General features: G+C 32.3%; 2 protein-coding genes across 3 annotated transcripts in view; both read right to left on the minus strand.

Annotated features, from left to right (window-relative positions):
• LOC128999139 (uncharacterized) overlaps positions 1-5,463 on the minus strand; it is a 32,354-nt gene extending 26,891 nt beyond the window's left edge. Inside the window, exon 1 of the mRNA XM_054425513.1 lies at positions 5,349-5,463. Within this exon, the coding sequence (XP_054281488.1) occupies positions 5,349-5,415 (67 nt within the window). The 5' untranslated portion in view covers positions 5,416-5,463. The remainder of the gene's footprint in view (positions 1-5,348) is intronic.
• Positions 5,464-10,225: 4,762 nt separating this feature from the next.
• LOC128999136 (protein strawberry notch) overlaps positions 10,226-16,602 on the minus strand; it is a 56,534-nt gene continuing 50,157 nt past the window's right edge. For both annotated transcript variants that reach the window (XM_054425508.1, XM_054425509.1), the window contains exon 26: positions 10,226-16,575. In XM_054425508.1, coding sequence (XP_054281483.1) covers positions 16,490-16,575 — 86 coding nt within the window. In that variant the 3' untranslated portion in view covers positions 10,226-16,489. The remainder of the gene's footprint in view (positions 16,576-16,602) is intronic.

The following is a 16,602-nucleotide window of genomic DNA, read 5'->3' on the forward strand; positions in this document are numbered from 1 at the left end:
CACTAATACACATATGACATCTGCTTCTTTATGAACCATGTACTGTGCACTGTTGTGTCCTCAAACATTGTTCTACATAAGTCATATGAAATGTAAGAACCTTTATCCGATAGTCATCACGTAAATGGATAGAGGAATTTAAATACGACCGTATTTAAATATTTCATGTTCAATTTATGCACTATATCATTCAAGTTCACAAAATTATTTGTTTGTGTTGGGAGATCTACAGTGTGTCCCGGAACTGTCTACCAATATTTTAGGGCATTGTTACTGGGTAAGAGACATATTTATAAATATCATATTTAAATTGTCCAGAAATCCTTAATTATTCACACAGCCCACCATTTTGTTATTTTCACTTTTTGATTTTTGTATGGATAAACATACGAAATTGAAACTGTGCGGAAACATTTAGGACAACTAGACAAAGCAACAAAAATATTATGAACATTTTCCAAATTCATAAAACATAATGGCGGCCATTAAATCAATTTTTTGTAAAATCAATGGTTTTTAGTTATTTAAGAAACAAAATTGTGAATGGCCCATTTTGTATTATGAATTTGGAAAATTGTCATAATGTTTTCGTAGTTTTGTCTAGTTGTCATGAATGTTTCTTTTAAGTTTAAATTTCGTACGTTTAACCATTTTTTAGAAAAAAACTAATGAGTGAAAAAACAAAATGGTGGCTGTGTGAGTAACTAAGGACTTCCGGACAATTTAAATATGCTATTTAGATATGTTTTTACCCAGGAACAATGCCCTAAAATATTGATGGAGAGTAGCGGGACACCCTGTATATTTTAAAATACCAACCATTATGTGGTTTTACTTAAGAATTAATTGAAGTCTGGATTTACAATTCATTGGATCTAAACTTTGACAGTTTCTTTTCTATTTAAATCCACGTTGATGGCCCAGGATTACTGTACCCACTGATGTAATAATGGTTCCTTATTTACCTCGTCACTATCCAAATTGATTAATTAGATTACATGACGAGGCAAATGAGGTATTATTATATTAATGTTTGGTTCTGTAGCTCTTAAGTAAAATATATTTGGAACTTTTGACCTTTTCAATTTATTTGGAAGTAAGAATCCTTAAAATGCTATATTATTGTAGTCATAAAGCTTACGTTTACCTGTATTTGGTTCATTAAAAATTGAATTCTTCCTCGGAACCACTAACCATGTTAAAACCCGCGCCAGCGCGAAGGTTGGAGGAGTTTTCCGGTAGCGGAAAACTGGTGGGAAACCGACAAGACGACCACAATTAGAACTTCCGGTGGAGAGGATCCCAGGACCTTCCGTGAACCATCCAAGGTAGAGAGATGGTTGTGTTATCTATCGGCAATTGTGTGTGTAGGTGATCCGCCATGTTGAGGCAAAATATAAATTTGGAAAATAAATATACTTGTTGGTACGCCTAACAACTTATATATTTTAGACACCTAATGAAAAAACAAAAACATTGTTTATCCACTGGCATTAAAGTAAAATAAATATTTTACTTTTGTTTTTGGTATTTATTTTATATTATTTATCGTGATCAACGAATTGCCATTTAAAATAATAGTTGTTAAGCGCAGCAACGCGCGTCGGGTAACAGTTGGTAAAAAACCATAGATTCCCTTACGTCGAAATTAAAAACTGTAAAGACGATAGTTCTGTTACATAACGTTCCAGGGGCGGACGTCCAAACCATCAGCTATTCTCCCCTTGATGTAATCGACAAATAAGAAATGTGATATTAGAAATGTGTATTTAATTTGTGATCAACTACCTTTTTTGATGCAGTACTTTAAATTATTATTCGTGTTGGCAATTTAAACCAAGGTTTTCCTTAAATCTACGATAAATTAACGTATATGTTAATAATATATAATAATATAATATAATATAATATAATATAATATAATATGATATGATATGATATGATATGATATGATAATATATTATATTATATTATATTATAATATAATATAATATTATATTATATTATATTATATTATATTATATTATATTATATTATATTATATTATATTATATTATATTATATTATATTATATTATATTATATTATATTATATTATATAATATAATATAATATAATATGATATGATAATATAATAACGTATATGGTAATAACGTTATGTTTTAGTTTTCTAAAACATTGATGTTTGAGGTAGGGTAGGCGGGACTCTTGGTCCAGCTAGGGTGGAACAGACACTTTTACCCGTGTGATACTGCACCTCTCTCTAAGCAATGATAATCAAAACATACATTTCTTTGCTTGCCCATATAAATTAGCTCCAAAACTTGTTTCCTTTTTGTTTTGCTGTTATGTATATTAATCCGATAACAAATAACAAATTCATGTTATATTGCTACAATTTCATGTTTTACTAGATCTGAATCTCGATAAAGGGAGACATTTGTAGTGAAATATACAATTTAACACGATGGTAACACACAAACAAATGTTAATAATAATACGATAATGTATTTGTTTACCAGGACTAGTTTTTTCTGCAAGGAGGACAAATTTACTATGAAAGTGTACAGTTTGTCTTGTCGACTCCAACCGATTCTTTTTTGCCCTAGGGTTAAGATCAGCAACGGATGTATTGAAAACATCAGTTTGTACTGCGGTATGATGAAACATGCTGTACATTTTCTCTCTTGTAAACTTCGATTGTAAGTAATCGAACTGTCGAGCGAGTATCGATTTTGTATCGATTGTACGTTGTTGTTTCATATTTGTCGACTGGATTTTGATTAGTTTACTTTGGATTTTATTACAGTGGAAATTAGTTTATATCGCAAACATTCCAAGAAATCAAAGAAAGTTTATCATCAGCATGAAGGATAAAAATAATATTATATTCGCCTCTTGGGGAAAATATGTACACGGCGAAGATGATCCCAGATAGCTTTAGCAATCAATACATGGGTTGACCATTTGAGTGGTGTTTAGGTGAACTGCGGAATTCATTAAAATGAATCTATTTAAATCAAATCCAGAAAGATACTTTCTTTGGATTTTAAGATAAATGTTCGGTAATTTTTGAAAATATAAATCAACCATTCTTCGGATGTTACAAAAAATAATACAAAACTTTAATAGAATAACATAATATCTCGCGTGCACCTACAATTGAACAGTTTAACATTAGGAATGCAAATTACTAGTTTATTGCAGAGTATTTGTCACGATTAACATGCACGTTTTTAAAACTAATTAACCAACAACAATCAAATACAAACCTTTGATTTAAATTATAAGTTAATCCAAATACCAATCTTGCTTTGAAGTGAAAAGTGGTTGAAAATATGTTTTAAAAGCAATATAAAGTCTTAATAGCGATAGCTATGGTCAATAGTTACAGACCAAATAACTGAATACGTCAGCAATTAGTTGTTTATTTATGATAGCAATACTGGAAACAACATGGAAGTTATTTTGAAAACTTGTACGTAAAAAGTCAGTCAGCCAGAATATTTGTGCATTACATGACAAAAAATATTGTTCATCATAAGGGCTCAAAGTTTCGCTGCGATCTTCGTTCATTTTCCGTTAAACTTGAGCTTGTGTCGAAAATAGTCACTTTGTACCATAACATATCAAAGTTCAGAATTGCAAAGGATAATTTGTTTTATGTTGGATAAAATTGACTTTTCATACGCTACGCTAAGGGTGAAGTCAAAACACTTAAAAAGTCCATTTTATCCCAAATGTAAATATATCTTAATCTTTAAACCCCCTTTACACACCAATAGACATTACCCAATAAAAAACCATAAAATGGGCGTTATTTGTTCATTAAAATTTTATTTTTAATTTATGTAATTTTTTTAGTTTTTTAGTTTATTTTTTTATTTTGTCGAAAGATTCAACATAAGTATAACGGTTGCTTGTGTTTATTTATATTTGATTTTTAATCCATGTATTGCATATATTAGTGAAAATTGATTTAATTCAGATTTGGAGGCTCAGCAGATATCAATGCTTTCTATGAATAATAAAAATAATTAATAGTGTAAATAATTTTAAACGCAATTATAGATAAATAGTACTATCATTACAATCCTAAAAATAATACCTTAAACCTTCCACAAAGAGTAATTAATGAATTTTGACGTTAATTTATATTAACGTTAATAACCTGTCACTGTTACAATCTTTTAAATACTTACGTTGGTACGTTACGATAAGCCTGTGTAATGCGAAGATAATTTAAATTCGTCACAACATTGTAAGAGAAAACATATGAATCAAACTTGGAGATAATTCGTTGATATTAGATTCTAGGTAGATAAGAACTAAGGTTTAATTGAGGTTTGCATTTGGCTGAGTAAATAAACAGTGTCAGCTGTGCATGACACATCTACTGTGGAGCTACATAGCACATAGTCACGTTGTATTATAGGTTACACCACGATGTTAAACCTCACGATGTTTAATAATCACATTAAAGTTTTAATGAAGAATGTTCGACGGACAAAAATTATGAGTATTAAATGTTGAATTTGTTGTTTAATTTTGTTACATTTTTATTATGTTGTTTAAATTTATTTTCTATATTATATTACTTACATTCGAAACACGTTTTTCCAACCAAAACATTGCGACAGTTACTTTTAAGGGTTTAAACATATGAACAGTGTACAGTGTTATAATGTTAAAATGACAACGATTTTATGTGTTGCTCACCTAATCGTAAACATAAAAACATGAAAATTAATAATGTTTTGAATGGTTTGGGTTCAATGATAATATCAATCAAATGGTTGGAATATTTTAGATGTTATGAAATATAGCGTGTAATTCCATATCACTTGGTTATATTTATACTATGTAAATTGGAATACACAGGTTATTCAATATAATTGAACTTAAAAATGAACTTCAAATAAAAATTTGCCAATATGCAATGACAGTTTCTTTTACAGCTTTCAATGAACTCGAATATATTAGATTAATAATAAAATCGTCAACATATACTTTTATTACACTAATTAAACCAAACGTTTTAAAAATCTTCCTCTAGAACATTTCTCTTTATTAAATCATCAATGAGTTAAATATTAGCCGCGTATTTTGCATTACAGAGATAAAAATTAACAACTTCCATTTCTCATTAGTGCACGCAAATGTCAATAAACTATTAAATCACGTATTTGCGCAAACACATAATTAAAATACCAGAATTCATAACGCCCTTAAAGAGAATTTAAACACTATAGGGCCTAATACAATATCTTAATTAAACTACGCGAACCCCTTATTATATTCTTCTTAGATGTTTTAAAGTTAGAGTATATTCAAATATATTTGATTTACCAGTAATGAGAGGAATAACTGGAATAGCGAGGATCACAATAGTTGCTGCCACGAGCTGAGTAAACATTGTTGCGAACACATGCACCACTATACACTCGTCCACACAGGAACGCTACCTAGCACAGACTGACTGACTCACACACACACACAGCACTCTCGCCGCCGCGACACAACACGATAGGCTAAAACGAATTAAACTGTACCTACAACTTTTGAGCCAAGTGTAAGGAAAATATTCCAAAGTTCTTCTTCTTAGGGTCTCGAACAGACGGCCGCATTTTTTCGAAGTTGTCTGCAAGCTCAGACGCTTGTAAACTTTTCCTTCACTAATCACTCTGAAAACGATTATTGTGTGTGCGTGTTAATTTTTTTAAGCTGAATAATAAATATACATATAAAGGTTAGACTGGAATGAGATAGTGAAATAAGCAATGTGTCAAAAATAACCATGTTAATTATGTCGGTTAGGTTACTACAGCGGTTGTAACGTAAATAACGTACCTAACCTGATTGAAACAACAAAAACTGAAAAGGTAGGGTAGTCACAAAATAAGTTGTGGTGATGACACAAAATACATATTCGAGATAAAAAATTATTAAATTACTTATTAATGTACTACTTATTACATAAAAACTGTACAGTACTGTATCAGTAGATACAGGGAGTTAAAAAAAAATTGGGGATATAATTTACATCGTGATTAGTGATTCCTTGTGTCAAAATAAAGAGAAAAGAAGAACATTTTTTCCAAAATCGCTTCGTCAACCAGATATCCATCATTTTGCATTTTTACATAAACATTTTTTTTTTGACATTTTCAACCGATCTTCATGAAACTTGGTATTAGACCCGTTAGGAAAAATCTACTTAATTCAACTTAAAACTTGAAAATGGCCATTTGAATTTTTAAGCTTAAATTACTAAGAAATGGCTGATTTTATGAAAAAATGTCAAAAAACACTTTTATTTAGCATTTTTAATTCCTTATCAAACGATACCAAGTTAAAAAAATCGAATAAGAAATAGCTGAAATATTACGATTTGTTGTTGTAAAATGGGGTAGAACAAGGCAGAAGCTAGTCAGGTTTGCCCTATTTTACAAATTGTAATATTTCAGCTATTTCTTATTCGATCTTTTTTTACTTGGTATCGTTTGATAGGGAATTAAAAATACTAAATAAAAGTGTTCTTGATAAAACAACCATATTTTTAGTAATTTAAATTTAATAGATTATAATGGCCGCCATTTCAAAATTTGGAGTTGAATCAAGATGCATATTTTCCAACATGGGTCTCCACTACCTTAACATACATACCGAGTTTCATAAAGATCGGTTGAAAGAATTCAAAGATAAAAATGTTTATGTAAAAAATACAAAATGTCGGATATCAAAACAAAGTGATTTTGGAAAAAAATGTATTCTTGATATTCACTTTATTTTGAGCTAAGGGATCGCTACGCAAATTATGTCCCAACCTTTTGTGAACACCCTGTATAATAATAATAAAATATATACATAACCATTCTTTAGGCTAGGAACACATACACGACTTTATTGGATGTGATTATTATCGTGCATAAATCGCTTGGAAGTAGAACACGTGAATTCGTATGGGACCGGTAGGCAACTGTGGCTAGGGTAACGGAAACGGACCATATTGGTTGCTACAGCGGTTATTATACCACAGATTAATGTCGTTCCACTACACTTTCATAGATTTAAAAAGGATAATGAAAACATAATAGCTCTTTAGCAGCTGAGCTGTTTTGCTTTTGCTTCGTAAAGTCTTCTGCATATTTAATTCAGCGACAAATATGTGAATTGAATAACGTTTTAACGATTGAGTAAAACCTAACCTAACCAACCAATCTATCCTTGGCAGAAATTGCGTTCTTGTAGTTTCTATAGAGGTTTCTGATGTCTTCTTCAATGTCTTGTAAAATTCCATCAAAGTATGAAAATCCCCTTTAGATGGCCTTCCTAATACAAAGGGATGCACTCCAATGCTACTCTTCTTTCGCCGATTTATTGTTCTTAGTAAGAGAAGAAGCAACATATCCTCTTCCTCACATGACGATGATATCTTTCACTGTGGCTCGCTAGTCACTAGGTGTAGCCAGCCGCCAGCCACTGTTGTGGCTTGCATGCGCCACAGGTGTAGCCCAGGGCTACAGATATACATGTATGTATATCTGTGGCCCTGGGTGTAGCCAGCCGCCAGCCTGGCGGCTGGCTACAACTACAAACTGCGTTGGCTCTGTAGGGCCCGCCGCACACTGGAGCGAGGCGAGGTGCAGGCTAGATGCAGGCGGGAGCAAGGACTTTTTCTTGTCACCGCACATTGAAGCAGGCGGACAGAGGTTTCCTAGCATTCTTAGTATTTACTGACAGTGTATTATGGCCTATGCCATAGTCATCTGAACTACGGTTTGCAGTTGTAGGGTCATGCGCCTGGTTCTAGGAGATCCTTCAGACTCCAGAAGAAGGCACTCAGAATTTGTAACATCTAGCAAAGCTGACGCCCACTGTAGACCTCTTTTCATGCGTCTGGGAGTTATGACATTGTTCAGCCAGTACAGTACAACAGTGTTGTACACATAAAGAAAAACTTAGATGATTTTAGCTTCAGGGCTGCAATACTTGTAACCGAAGCCAACTTGACCTTCCGTCCCATCGGCTCAGTAAGACTGCAAATAGTTTCCCCACTCTGGCCACAAAGCTGTATAATAGTCTCAGTGTTGAGATCAGAGGCCTACCAGTTAAAGCGTTCGTAGCACACAAGTCTAGGGAGTTGAAGACTAGGCCCCTTTACTGCATCAGGGAATTTTTTGAAACCCCTGACTCAGTTTGGACATCATGATCTACCGCCTTGTATACAGGGTGATTGATATAAGTGTGCCAGCCGTTTTATTCGAAAACCATAAGAGATATAAAAAAAAGTTAAATGGTAAGTGCCTTGGATTTTTTATTTTAAAAATTGTAGTAAAGTAAAAAAAAATTATTTTAGCCCCCATTTTTCCAATATGGCCGCCAACTTTGATTTGTCTTATGGAACACCCTGTATTTCATGATGTATTCTGGTAAAAAATGTAATTTGGTTGTGAAATTTTGAATGGTTTTCGAATAAAACAGCTGGCATGCTTGCTTAGGCCTTAATCGAAACTCTTTCTCATGTAGAAATTTCAAAGCTTTAACCATTATTATCTTTGAAACGGTTAGGTATATGAAAAAAATTACAAGAATAAAATCGTCTTAAAATTACATTTTCTACCAGAATACATCATAAAATACAGGGTGTTCCATAAGAAAAATCAAAGTTGGCGGCCATATTGGAAAAATGGCGGCTAAAATATTGACTACAGTACATATTTTTAAAATCAAAAATCCAAGGCACTTACCATTTAACTTTTTTTTATATCTCTTATAGTTTTTGAATAAAACGGCTGGCACACTTATATCAATCACCCTGTATAGTGTATATAGTCAAAGTTTTAAAGTTTTAATTTTTCATAACACAATCTATCCAGCTACGGCTGGGCAACGACGAAGAACCGGTAAAGGTAAATGTAGCTTTGGTCCTACATTCGCGAGTAGAGGAAGATTTTTTACCTTCACTGAGTCTGATTGTGAGTTGAATAATTTAGTTTTACTCTTTTCGCCAACTGAAAAACGTAAAATGTTTTTGGAAATGTGATTACATAAAAAAGATTAAGCCATGGAGAGTATGTTTTAACTACTGAACTGCCAGGCCGGTCTTTTAGAGAGTATTTTCGTGTGAACAAACTAACAGTTTGATGATCGATATCCATTTTTTTATTGAATGTGGCATTAGCGAAAAGGAATACAATGCTCAACAACACATAGCCATCTGAATTAAATGCTCCATTACTATGTCTTTCACTCACAAAACACTAGAAAACCAATGCAGTCGCAAGCGAGGTGCAGAAAAACTGTATTCCAACTACAAGGCCTGACAGAGGCTGCAGCTTTGCTTTGCGGTGCTCCACGTGTATTACAGAATCATCGCCTCGCTCCAATGTGCGGTGCTAAAAAGGATAATAACGGGGCGCTAGCCTTCTAATGGTTTACACCCCTAATAGTTTTTAGTATAATCACTCATTTTTAAGATAGAAAATTTTGAATTGGTAAAACTTAAAAATTTGATAATGAAATGGTAGGCCCTAAGTGTCACTACTGATTCACCAAGCTTGCAGTCTAAGCTAAAGGAGTTCAAAAGTTGTGGATACATTTGTAAAAACCATATATAGAAGACAGACTGACAGAAAACTAGGCATCTTAGACCCATGTTTGTGTTGTTTTTCTTAAATCAAAGCATGTCGTAAAAATCACATTTCAGAAAAGGGACCTCTTGTCGACCCTATGTTATTTCTACACAGGATAAAAATGTTCTTGTTGGGACCACAACATTTTTGAGATATTTTGTTCTCTCGTTCTCTGTAAACTGAACTTTGTTGTAGTTCTCTAAATTTCCACTAGAATGCAGTAAAATTCATTTTTTGGACCAAAGTCTGTTTATAAAGTGAATATTAGAAATGGGACCTCTTGTCGTTATGGCGAAATAACATTGAGCGACATGAGGTACCTTTTCTCAGACCGTGCAGAGGCTATCAAAATGATTTATTTCGACCTTTTACATCTCAAATTTAATATTTTAACCAATATACTGTCCTGTTCTATGTTAAATGAGGTAGGTATAACAATCTATAAAAACCCGAATTTCGATATTTTCAACCTTAATTACTTATATCGGCCGTACTGAAAATTTTGCATCGCCGACAAGAGGTACCTTTTCGCTTTCCACATTATGTCTTAATAAAAATGTGAATCAGGTTTTGAAATAAAAAACAAATTAATTATGTTTTAAAACATTTTAAAATATTGAAATACAGAAAATGACAAGGTGGCAACATACAAAATAGCAATACAATTGTAATACCACTTACACTACTTTACACAGATAATCACAGAGGGACCTAGTGTAGCCCCCTTGACATTAGTACATTTTGTGCTAAGATCCAGTAGATGCTTAACAGTTTATAGGGGTTTAAGTATCGAAATTAAAATAAGACAAAGGTATCTCCCAGGCAATTGAGAGATCAATTGGTAACCAATGGTTTTCAAATATAAAATTTTATTAGTTGACGAGATATGTAGAGTACATTCTGATGTATCACTTGCTTTTGATGTTTATGATCAATAAATTTTATATGGATTATAAATAGTTTAAAACTTTATATAGTTCATTATAAACCTTGCATTGGATTGGAGTCTTCATTGAATAAACTCAAGAGGAAATAACAAACCGAGAGTGCAAATCACCAGGCAAACATCAAAACCGTAATGCTGAATATTATCTAAGGGAAGGAAGCTGTTGCCAGTGTTTGCCTGGCATGAAGGTGTAATGTTTGGTTTAAAACTTGCAGATAAATGGAAAATGTAATTCTCTCCTTAGGAATCTAAGTACAACAAAAAATTATTACTGCAGGAATAGGTTTTTGGTTTAAAAATAAAAAATGTACAAGTGATTAATAAAGAGAAAAAAAGTCTATCTTTAACAAATATGGAGACAACATTTAACCAATTTGTAAGTGCTAACGTATAAGCCAACATCTATTTGAATCGTTCTAATATTATGAATGTGGTTAGAGTGCGGGACTTTGGTCCATGAGGTCCCGGGTTCAAATCCCGCCAAATCACCAATGGATTTTATCTAAGTGATAATGCCGCAACCCCTAGGTCTAGCCTGAAGTAATGTGAAAAACAATCCCAGGCTCGTGCCTAGCGTCCTAGGACATAAATATTATGAAAGTGAAAGTGTGGATGTGTGTGTTTGAACGATAGCCATCACGCTGACCAATTAAGCTGAAATTGTACAGGAATAGAGCCAATGGACCACAGACAGACATAGGCCTATTTAAATGATAAAACTCTCCTAGAGTTCTGCCCTTCAAAGTTACCATTTTTTACTTATGAAAGTACCTAATATTAGAGTTATCATATTACAGTACATGCTCGCTAATCCGGCATGTTCGGGGCATAAGCGAAGCCGGATTACTGATGTCTTAAAATAACACATGTTATTGCGAGACTAGCCAAAGACAGTTCATTTTAGAGTGTCAACATCGTTGGCTAGTCTTATTTCAGTAATGCTAAAAAAAATTAAAATAATTCTAATGAGTGCAACTGACGTCTGAGGTTTGCTCCTAACATCTGCTGATCACTCCCGACTCTGCTGATAGCTCCCAACTGCCGAACGTGTTAATACAGTAGAACCTTGCTAATCCAACTCCTCGCTTAATCTGACTGTGCCATCGCCTATTGGTGACGTTATCCCAGAAATAGTGTGACTATTTGCTATGGTCGTATGGTCTCCCGCAATCGAGAAAAAAATCTTGTTTATCCCCAGAGGTTACGGAAACTTTCATCATCATCCTCCGCGATTGTTACAAAATATTGAATGTCTCCCACGATCCTAAACACCACCTGCGGTCGAAGCACCTTAAACATCTTCCGCGATCGCCGCAAAATATTAAACATCTTCCAAACTCACGAGGACATCATCATTGTCTCCAGCAACCTCAGAATTTTTATCAGCGAAAGCAGCAACTTATGAATATTCCAGCGGTAAAGGAAATATCATCGTCGACTCCCGCCATCGTGGCAAAATATTGAACGACTCTTGAAGTCAAGTTGTCTTCCGCGATGGCACAAAACAAATAAATTACAATAAGCAATTGATTAGGAAATTTACAATATTCCTCGGACAATCCGACCTTTTCACTGTTCTGACCATGGTCCTGGTCCCAGACATAGGTGACGGATTAGCGGGGCCCGATGCCAGATTAGTGGGCTTTTACTGTAGTATGACTTGGTTGATAAAAAATTTTTTACTTTCTCCCCGTATACATAAATTTTCATATGGAGAAAGTATTGTTTACGTCAAAATTTTGGAGATTTGAGTTTTGGGTAGGTATATCTGTTTTGGGTCACCCTAATTTTGGAAGTGATGGATGTCTGTGTGGATGAATACAGAGCTATGGACCACACCTTTGGTCTAATTGACCAATTTTGATGAAATTTGGTATGAGGGTACTAATCCATGATATCTCCAGGCACTTTTTAATTTTTTTGTAATTAGATTTTTAATGGCGATTTTCCCATAATATATCATAGTTACTCCCACAGCTTGCCCATGATAAGGGTTATCGACAAGCTAATGGGAAAAAGTATGTGTCACGTTGCTGATACCGTTTAATTGATATTGTAAAAATATGGTACCGTATGTCAAAAACTACCCAAACATTTCATGGTGTACAAAAGATGATTAAAATCACAAAACTTACTTGTAAAATGTGTAAAAAGGGGTTTTGACTCCAATCCAAGGTCAATAACCAACATCAATATTATTCAGAATAGGGGTGATCTATTGGCAGAACGTGGTAAAGTATAATACAAAACTGAAGACTCTATGATAAGATGACAAACAATCTCAAACTAAATGTTTCAGCTCGATACCAAGAATAGTACGGAATAATAGCAAACAGCAAGCTAGAGTTGATACAACCCCTGACACATTCAACATCAAAACGTATTTATCCTAACACGGTAAACCGTACTCGTGCTTAGATTCCAGTATTTCAAAATTACACTAGTTATACATTATAGACTAAATACAATAGTAACTTATCACATTTTAACTCAAACAAGTAAGCTATTATGTAAGAATATTTTATATACAAAAAGCTACAGTATCTTTTTTTCTGTTTATATTCTACAATCCAAGATTTCTGCTAGTGCTGTGTACTTAGTACTAATAGAAGTACACATAGTAGTATTCTTAAACTTAAATATTGTTTTACTTAATTTTTGATGAGGTGTCTTTAAATTTCGTAAATAACCACTTTGGATGACGTTTATAAATGGAGCCTTCAATAAATATTTTTTGTAAATATAGAATAAGGAGGATAGCAGCTAGCTTGCCTTTAAAAAGTGCAGACAGGCCATAGAACATGCGTGGCCTACCTGCACTTTTTTAAGGTAAGGTCCTCCTTATTCTACAACTATAAACCTGGTTTAGAGCCTTTCCTTGAAGAAAACTATTTTGGTAAATAAATGGATTAAATTTCAATGTAAGGATTACTAAATTACTATGCTTTGTTACAGTGTTAGACCAAGGAGTATTTCTGAACAACAAAATTATATCCAAATATTTTATCCTTTAGCAATTCCCAAATATTAACTAGATCTTAATTGAATTGATTATAAGAATGAAACATTGCTAAGGTAAGCTTTTTTTATATCATTGATAGTTTTAATCAATCCAGAGCTGAATGAACCTCAACCAAAATACCTTACGTAGATGTAAATTTCCTACTTTACATAAAATTTGCAGTCAATATTTAAAGTGTTTACTTTACACGATAGTTTATAAACTTGAAATAGACACATTAAAAGTATGAGTAAACAATGCAGTACATATTTAGATAGTATTTCATTATGATTATGAAAAATTATCACAAACACATATTATGTTTTAAGTTGATTGTATATATAAATATGCTAAAATAAAACAGAGACTTATTCAAATCCCATGCTGCTGCTAAACTAACCCTTAAATTGGTTTAAAATCAAACCACCTCAATTAATTATGGAACTTTAACCTTCAATTTCTTGCCTATTATCATTTAACTTTAATTTATTTACTAACAACGAACATTCTTGACTCTACTACTGTAAATATCACAAAAACCTAATCTGTGAAGAAATATAATGTTTATGTATACTGTATAGTTACAAAATCAAAATACCTCCCCTGCAAAACTGCAAATTAAGCAAGTTTCAATTTGCCTGGTTGGATTTTTACCAAAATATTTCCTTAACATGTCAGATAAATAACATTATGTTGACTTAGGTTTGTTTGATGCTACAGGGAAGGTAATAAAGAGATTTTTAGTAAAATGTCGATAGCTTACTGGGAAATTTAAAATTTGCCAAAGGTTATCTTGATATTTCCATATCCAAGCAAACTACAAGAAATAAATTATCAGCTATAAGGATAACATAGGATACAATGTACTGTATTTATCACTAAATATCTCAGTAACTGAATGTCACAGAACAATCATGTAATACACTAAATTGTTGTTTCTCTAATATTTGGCTGCAATGAATATTGGGCATTTTTGTGTTTCAAGTGTAAATTTTATAACAATTTTTTTACAAATTTTAAAACCAAATAACACCCCGTTCCAATTACCAGATCTTGGTGGTTCGTGAACTCATCAAAGTTAATCCAGCCCTACACTTGCATGTCAAATTTAATCAAAATCAGTCCACAATTGCTCAAGTTATCGCATTCACAGGCACATATATACATATACAACAATTTGAACAATTATTGTTTTTTTAGAAAATGGATAGAGTCTAGGTAGCTTAGAGAAATATCTTTCCAAACATACATTTTGAAGAAGTCCTTTTAGGTCGCAATGTTGGTGTTGTAACTTTTTACTGTGTACCTTTTAGTCCTTGGACACTTCTTTAGTCTAGGGATTTCTTTAGGTAGGTAAGTAAGTTAGCTAAACTCTGTCCATTTTCAAACATATTTCTGATAATTTCTAAGTTATTTAGTTATTCTTCGTGAACTCATTTTTAGTCATTTTTATTTCAAACTCGTCTTAAACATTCTTAAAATTAAATAGAAGTCAACCAAAACTTGTAGGAAACAAAATAATTTAACAAACAATTTAACTAAATTTAAATCTCATCCTTGAATTCTTTGGTCTTGAACTAAATTTTTTATGAGTAAATAATAAGGCAAATATAAAGATAAATACAACAATTTAAAAAAGTTAACCCTCCCAGGAAAGCATAGTCTTTGTTGAATTCAGGTTTAGACAAGCTATTAGTTGTTGACAATGCTGATATATCTTGATTTCATGTATTCAGACTTTGTGATTTTACAACAGTCAGGCAGAGGTAAAATATTGCATCAGTCCATTAGCAATCACCAATTAAATCAAGAAAGTAAAAAAAAGAGGGAATTATTAAAAATGTCTTTACATTTTGATTTGTACCAGTAAAAACTTGATAACAAAAACCAAAATACAGACTGAGAGGGTTAAACAATAACATCAAACATTTAATATATAAAAACCGTACAAAAATAACTATAACCACTTTTCTGTAACTGATTTGGAGTTAAAGATTAAAACCTGATACATTAGAGTTATTTACAATAAAATAAAGTTTCTATGAAACAAGCTATTGTAGCAATTCAAATATCATGACAAATTAAAACAGTATAAACGGATAAAAAAATAAACTCTATGTAAACTGATAATGATTAAAACGTTAAAATAAATATACACATAGAAGTTAATCTCAATTGTTACAAAATACTCGTCGCATTAAAATGGTGAAGAATTAGTTTCACACAAATTTATGATCACAAACAATCAGGATGTAACAACACAAACAAATATAATTAATAGCCATAAACTGATCATCGAGAGTCAAAATACACATGCTTCAACATTTTATCTAATTATGTTAGTTGTACCTATACTACGCGATTAACAACAATTTTAATAGACCTATGTCAAAATTATGTAAATATAAAATAAATACAACAGAATTAAAACGGAATAAACAATAATCGGTTTATAAAAATAATTATATATATGTATATATATCTGATTGCTTGTTTTTATGGGGTTTGAATTAAAACTGGATTTATGATTCACTTATTTATCTACAAAATGGTCAATTCAAACATGCAAGATTAAATGATCCGTGGACTAATAATTAGACAATTAACAAGATCTAAATGATAACAATTATGCTTGGAAAATGATCACAAAATACTGGATTTTCTAGCTATAACAATTATACAAAGAACCTAAATCGGCTAAGGAACAATTATCAAAGTCACAAAGTAATCAAATGCTAACATAAATCATTGGTGTTACCGTTTAAAACAGTTGATCAATACATAGAGCGAATAATCTATACACAAAATGAAAAGGAATAGATTGTAAGATCACTGTGTACTGTGAAAAGATCTGCATAATACATAGTAGTTATATTATGTCTACGTTAGACACAAAAACTCATTATGTTTAGAACACTTCCTCATTGGTCTTTTCTGAATCTGTAGCAAGTGCTTCTCTCAAGGGTTCTACACAGCTCTTTGGAATCAATGTACCTTAAAAAGACAGCTAAGTGATAGATA

Source organism: Macrosteles quadrilineatus, unplaced genomic scaffold, assembly GCF_028750875.1.
Source record: "Macrosteles quadrilineatus isolate MER2022 unplaced genomic scaffold, UCM_ALF_1.0 Scaffold_7__1_contigs__length_78375512, whole genome shotgun sequence".
NCBI lineage: Eukaryota > Metazoa > Arthropoda > Insecta > Hemiptera > Cicadellidae > Macrosteles > Macrosteles quadrilineatus.